General features: G+C 33.3%; 1 protein-coding gene across 1 annotated transcript; it reads right to left on the bottom strand.

Annotated features, from left to right (window-relative positions):
- Positions 1-3,640: 3,640 nt before the first annotated feature.
- Positions 3,641-5,876, bottom strand: LOC137834952 (DEAD-box ATP-dependent RNA helicase 47B-like). Its single transcript, XM_068643214.1, has one exon. It carries the CDS (start codon positions 5,463-5,465, stop codon positions 3,792-3,794), a length of 1,674 nt encoding a protein of 557 aa, XP_068499315.1. The 5' UTR covers positions 5,466-5,876; the 3' UTR covers positions 3,641-3,791.
- Positions 5,877-7,069: the final 1,193 nt, after the last annotated feature.

Raw genomic sequence — 7,069 nt, 5'->3', positions numbered from 1 at the left:
TCTTTTCTTCTTATTCTTCTTCTAACTTTTTATTCTTCCTCTCCCTTTTCTTTTCTTTTTCATTTGTTTTCTCCTTTTGTCTTCTTCTCCTGACATCTTTTTTTTTCTTCTCTTGTCTTCTTCCTTTTCTTATTCTTTTTCTTCTTCTTCCTCTAATTCTTGTGCTTGTTCTTTTTTCTTGTTTTTGTTGTTCTTCTTTCTTCTCGTTTTGTCTTCTTATATTCTTCTTATAAGAAGACAGAAGAAGAAGAAGAGGAAGAGGAAGAAGAAAAACATAAAGAATAAGCAGAAGAAGAAGAGGAAAAAGAGGTTGAAGAAAAAACTGAAAGAAAAAGAGGAAGAAAAAGAAGAAGAGGAAGAAAAAGAGAATGAAGAAGAAGAATTAAAATTTGTCCTTAAAACTGTGGCTACTACACTAATAAATGATCTAAGAAATAGGTTTTAATCTTCTTCTTCTTTGTTATTTTTTACGTTCCTTTTCTTCTTTTGTATAGTTTCTTCTCATGACATTCTTCTTATTTTTTCTTTTTTTACTCTTCTTCTAACTTTTTATTCTTCCTCTCCCTTTTCTTTTGTTTTCTCATTCTTTTCTTTTTCATTTGTTTTCTCCTTTTGTCTCCTTCTTCTTCTCTTCTCTTGTCATCTTTTTTCTTCTTCTTCGGTCTTCTTCCTTTTCTTATTCTTTTTTTTCTTCTTCCTCTAATTCTTGTGCTTGTTCTTTTTTCTTGTTTTTGTTGTTCTTCTTTCTTCTCGTTTTGTCTTCTTCTTCTTATAAGAAGACAGAGGAAGAAGAAGAGAAAGAAAAAAAACTAAAGAATAAGCAGAAGAAGAAGAGGAAAAAGAAGTTGAAGAAAAACTGAAAGAAAAAGAGGAAGTAAAAGAAGAAGAGGAAGAAAAAGAGAATGAAGAAGAAGAATTAAAATTTGTCCTTAAAACTGTGGCTACTACACCAATAAATGATCCAAGAAATAGGTTTTAATCTTCTTCTTTGTTATTCTTTAAGTTCCTTTTCTTCTTTTGTTTAGTTTGTTTATTTCTTCTTCTTCTATTTTCTTTTCTTCTTACTCTTCTTCTAACTTTTTATTCTTCCTCTCCCTTTTCTTTTGTTTTCTCATTCTTTTCTTTTTCATTTGTTTTCTCCTTTTGTCTCCTTCTTCTTCTCTTCTCTTGTCATCTTTTTTCTTCTTCTTCGGTCTTCTTCCTTTTCTTATTCTTTTTTTTCTTCTTCCTCTAATTCTTGTGCTTGTTCTTTTTTCTTGTTTTTGTTGTTCTTCTTTCTTCTCGTTTTGTCTTCTTCTTCTTATAAGAAGACAGAGGAAGAAGAAGAGAAAGAAAAAAAACTAAAGAATAAGCAGAAGAAGAAGAGGAAAAAGAAGTTGAAGAAAAACTGAAAGAAAAAGAGGAAGTAAAAGAAGAAGAGGAAGAAAAAGAGAATGAAGAAGAAGAATTAAAATTTGTCCTTAAAACTGTGGCTACTACACCAATAAATGATCCAAGAAATAGGTTTTAATCTTCTTCTTTGTTATTCTTTAAGTTCCTTTTCTTCTTTTGTTTAGTTTGTTTATTTCTTCTTCTTCTATTTTCTTTTCTTCTTACTCTTCTTCTAACTTTTTATTCTTCCTCTCCCTTTTCTTTTGTTTTCTCATTCTTTTCTTTTTCATTTGTTTTCTCCTTTTGTCTCCTTCTTCTTCTCTTCTCTTGTCATCTTTTTTCTTCTTCTTCGGTCTTCTTCCTTTTCTTATTCTTTTTTTTCTTCTTCCTCTAATTCTTGTGCTTGTTCTTTTTTCTTGTTTTTGTTGTTCTTCTTTCTTCTCGTTTTGTCTTCTTCTTATAAGAAGACAGAGGAAGAAGAAGAGAAAGAAAAAAAACTAAAGAATAAGCAGAAGAAGAAGAGGAAAAAGAAGTTGAAGAAAAACTGAAAGAAAAAGAGGAAGTAAAAGAAGAAGAGGAAGAAAAAGAGAATGAAGAAGAAGAATTAAAATTTGTCCTTAAAACTGTGGCTACTACACCAATAAATGATCCAAGAAATAGGTTTTAATCTTCTTCTTTGTTATTCTTTAAGTTCCTTTTCTTCTTTTGTTTAGTTTGTTTATTTCTTCTTCTTCTATTTTCTTTTCTTCTTACTCTTCTTCTAACTTTTTATTCTTCCTCTCCCTTTTCTTTTGTTTTCTCATTCTTTTCTTTTTTATTTGTTTTCTCCTTTTGTCTCCTTCTTCTTCTCTTCTCTTGTCATCTTTTTTCTTCTTCTTCGATCTTCTTCCTTTTCTTATTCTTTTTCTTCTTCTTCCTCTAATTCTTGTGCTTGTTCTTTTTTCTTGTTTTTGTTGTTCTTCTTTCTTCTCGTTTTGTCTTCTTCTTCTTATAAGAAGACATAGAAGAAGAGAAAGAAAAAAAACTAAAGAATAAGCAGAAGAAGAAGAGGAAAAAGAAGTTGAAGAAAAACTGAAAGAAAAAGAGGAAGTAAAAGAAGAAGAGGAAGAAAAAGAGAATGAAGAAGAAGAAGAATAGGGACAAATATTTTAATGTTCTTTATTAACAAAAGAGTAATGTTTTTGGTTAAAAATTTATAATTTTTTTTCACAAACAGCCATTATTTTTTAAATTTCATATCACTCATCAGTAACTCATTGTGTTAATTTGATTAGTTGATATAGTCAAAATGAACCAGTCTCTAACCAGTACAAACAAACTCATAAGAAGAAGAATAAGGTCAGGTACTAGTTTTTCTGTCTTATGCGTAACATTACTCTTAAAAATTTCACAATAAATTGTAGCAGTGGCTTCATTTATCATTTTATTCCTTCTAATTAATGGAGGAAAAAGTAAAGAATGCAGATACTTGATAAACCGGAAAGTCCTATAATTCATGTATGTATATATATATATATATATATATATATATATATGCATATATTGATGAATAACACACAACTTTTTCACAAATCACTGATGATGGTAAAAGGTAAAAGCAAAGAAATGCACGTTATATAATTTCTAAATAAAGCAATCTAGATTTCTTAAGTAAAGATAGTATACTAGTAGATTCTGTTCATTAACAATGCTCAATTCAAAATAAATAAAAAAATTAACAATGCTCCAACAGTGATCTAAAGATCCTATAGAAGGTCCTAGAAGCATTAAGATGTCTCATTCAAAATGAAGCATTCCTAATGATTATCATAAACATTACCTAAACTTAATGTCGTTGACATGCATATGCATTTATTATTGGTGAAGAAAGGTGCTGCCACAACTCCTCCATGAGAAATAGCCTAAAGGGATGAAGCAACAACATTACATTGTCAAGAGAAAACCACAAAGTGTCTTGTGCAAATACCCTTTTAGAATCAAACATTGGATCATTACTAATAAAACAAGGTTTAACCACTTCAATAAATAAATCACCTTCTGAGGTTACATCCTCCACCCTCTTATATGCACACCTTCGATGGGATAATATTCTTTTCAAGGGACTTCAACATCTTTCGGCCATGTGCATCACAAATCATGGGATTTATATAAGTTGTTCATAAACATTAAGGCAAAATCCCAATATCCAGTAGAGTGATAACTAATTGAATCAATTATTGGTTATGTGAAACAAATATGAGCTACTATTATCACTTATCAGTCTACTCAATTTCAAATGTAAAATACCAGGAAGCTTTTAATGTGCACTCATGTACAAGTTGTCATTAAGTACAATAGGTAAGAAGCAATATGAAGAATTAAACATGGAACATGGGAACTGCATCGTTGACTAGACTAAATAAGTAGTAAAATATAACACATCAACTGATAGTAGAAGTGCTAACTGTTTCCTCTTCTTCAGTGACAAGTAGTTTCCCCTCTGAAAAATCACAGGATACAATTGGTATTCCCAGCTGCTTCTTCAATTTCTTCACAACAAACACTTCTGGCTCTTCACATATGGTTAGCACTGTACCATTCCTACCAAGCCGACCAGTTCGGCCAGCCCGGTGCGCATAATGAATTGAATCTGTTGGTAAGTCGAGATTAACCACAAGATCACATTCTGCCACATCCAAGCCCCTTGCTGACAATTCATTTGTCACCAGAACTCTCACCTCACCGTTCTTGAATTTCTTCAGGGTTGTTGACCTTGCAAGCTTCCCTAGATCCCCATGTAACTCCACAGCTTTCATCCCACGGGCCTCCAGCTTGAAGACAACATCCTTTAGCTGTTTAGTGTGGTTCATGAAAGCTATCACAAATTTGGCATCCAGTGCATGAATACACCTTCTCAACACATCAACTTTGTGCTGCAACCTTGTTACACAGTAATAGTGTTTCAGCGCAGGAGGCAGACTCTCTACCGCTGCTTGAGATGGCACAGCCGAATTGGGCAAAGAAGACCGGGATAAACTGACAGGCTCAGAGGGAGAGACAGTTTCAAGCGGGACAATTTTCTTAGCTTGGACAAGAAGAGGGTCACAACCCCAGCTTCTTGCTGCCCTTACAACAGAAAAGGGCACAGTTGCAGAAACCATGATTAACTGACGCTCACTCTTTCCAGCATTTGAGTTTGGGTCTGCATTTGATTTCCTCCCTACATGCTCCAATATCCGGTGCATGTCTTCCCGAAAATTGAACGACAAGAGTTCATCAACTTCATCTAATACCAAATATCGACATCCATGAGTACGAAGTTTCCCGGATGCACTTAGCTCTGCTATCCTACCAGGTGTGCCAACAACAATTGCAGGTTTATTTTTCTTGAGAGCTTCTTCCTGCCTGGTTCGGTTGGCACCCCCCACAAGCTGCTGAACCACTCTCTTGTTATCCATTCCTAGCACCTTCTCAAACTCCCTCACTATCTGCATTCCAAGCTCTCTAGAAGGAGCAACAATCACTGCTTCTATTCCCAACTTCTTCCCATTCTCTTCACCATCATCACCACCTTTCCCCCTCAGCGGTCCAACAACCGAGAGAATAGGAAGCAGATAAGCTAGTGTCTTCCCTGAACCCGTGTAAGACTGAATTATGACATCGCGGTTGTTTAGAATGGTGGGAACTGCAGCAGACTGAACTTCAGTCGGAACAGTAAAACCCTCCTTCTGTAGTCTCTCAATCAACACATGTGGGAGGCCAAGTTCTGGAAATGACTTTGCAGCAAAAGGGGCAAACTCTATTTGCTGTTTTTCTACAACCCTAACTGCTTTCTTCTTCTTCTCATTAATGCCAAAGGGTTTTTCTTTGCTCTTGAGATTCTCAGAGGGTGAACCAAATTGCTTAACCTTATTAGATGTGCTTCTATTCCCAGCTTCAGTTTCAGTTTGGAAACCTATGCTAGAGAGGGTGAGGGAACCATGATTAGGTTCCACCTGGCTCATGCACTTCACACTAGTGTGCAATAAAACAGACCTAGAAGTGGCCAAAGCCCTTCTCAAGTGGAGTGACTCCCCAACAAGCAAAAGAAACCTAGATGAAATCAATGTTGGCATCTTTTAAACAAGAAAAAAAGAACAACCTCGTATGTCCGGTTCGTCCTCCAAATCGGACAACACAAATATTAATGGATGCTAAAACCCCTTCAAATAAACCTTAAAATCTGCTACTGATAAGAACGACAAAATCCCCAACCAAAATAAATTCAAACTTCGAGACAAGGGTGGTGAAAAAATGAAACCTTTTTGGTACTCTCAGTTCCAAGATATGTGAGAAACTAGTTGCTACTATTTCCACAATGTGAACCAATGGCCATGAAGTGACTAGCAAGTACCTGAATTAGGAAAATTGCTTTCCTGATTGAGGAATTTGGCCATGGCTGAACTTCACAACTTCAGGGCTCTTTGTTCTCGTTTGTGGAAGAAAAATCTATCAGGGTTTATCTAAGATTTTTATTTTATATATTAAAAACTATTTTATTATACTATATTACATACATATATATATATATATATATATATATATATATATATATAAAACTTATCCAGTAGGAAAATATCATCGAAGATAAAATCTTAGTATTGCAGTATCTGGTAAAGCACGTTTGACCCAATACAGTAACCCATTAAATCCAATTTTTCTAGCGATTTAGATATTTTTGTTTTAATATACGAACCACTCTTCATTTTAATTTAATTGAGAAGTATCTTCATTGACTTTTATACTTTTAATAATTCGATTTTTATCCATATATTAGAAAAGTTTAATCAGTTGTCCAAAAATATTGCATTAACTTCTTTTATATTCTACCATGCATATATCTTCCTTTTAAAAATGCAAGAAAATATTGTTAGGAATATTTAACAAGAGTTTAAAGTTTACGAAGAAGGGTAATTATGTTTTTAAATTAAATAATAAAGATTATAAAATAATTTTACTTTTTTATTATAAATGTTTGACTTTTTTTAACTTCAACTAAATACTTAAATTATACTCTACTGTGTACTGTACTCGCGGATGAAAGACATACCGAATATGTTAGGTATTTCTTTATATGTATTTGAGCATATTTGCAAGAGGAAAGATGTTGGTTTTGATTTCATCCTTATTTTATATGTACAAATTCACGAAGAAAGCCCACACAGAATAGATTTAATTTACTTTCTTGCTCATCATGCACTATTTTTTCATTATAATTTTACAAAACTTTCTATAAAAAATAAATATCAAAATTAATTATTAATATAAATATACCGGTGAGGGTCGTACAACTGATGTTACATCTCGGTTCCATCATTGGGCCGACCGAAGTTAGTCAATGCCCACGTCCTTCGAGATGACCAACAATTCAAGTCCAATTACGCTCAACCAAAGTCAGTGAAGTTAATTCGTGATTAAGAATTAGGTAATGCAGCCTTAAACACGGTTCAACTTCTTAACCTTACCCAATAAGGAAAACTCACCAAAAGTAATATAAATAACACATATTCCAAGAATCAGGTACGTCATCATATATAGTGCATTTATCTATATTAGCAAACAAACTATTTTTCCTAAGCACTAAAAGAACCTCCCTAAGGTGACTTCGGTGGGAATATAGGCTTTGACTATAAACTAATATATCATCAAAATAAACTACTACATATTTACCTATGCAATC

This window comes from Phaseolus vulgaris, chromosome 5 (genome assembly GCF_000499845.2).
Source record: "Phaseolus vulgaris cultivar G19833 chromosome 5, P. vulgaris v2.0, whole genome shotgun sequence".
NCBI lineage: Eukaryota > Viridiplantae > Streptophyta > Magnoliopsida > Fabales > Fabaceae > Phaseolus > Phaseolus vulgaris.
This window is presented reverse-complemented; position numbering and strand designations above follow the sequence as displayed.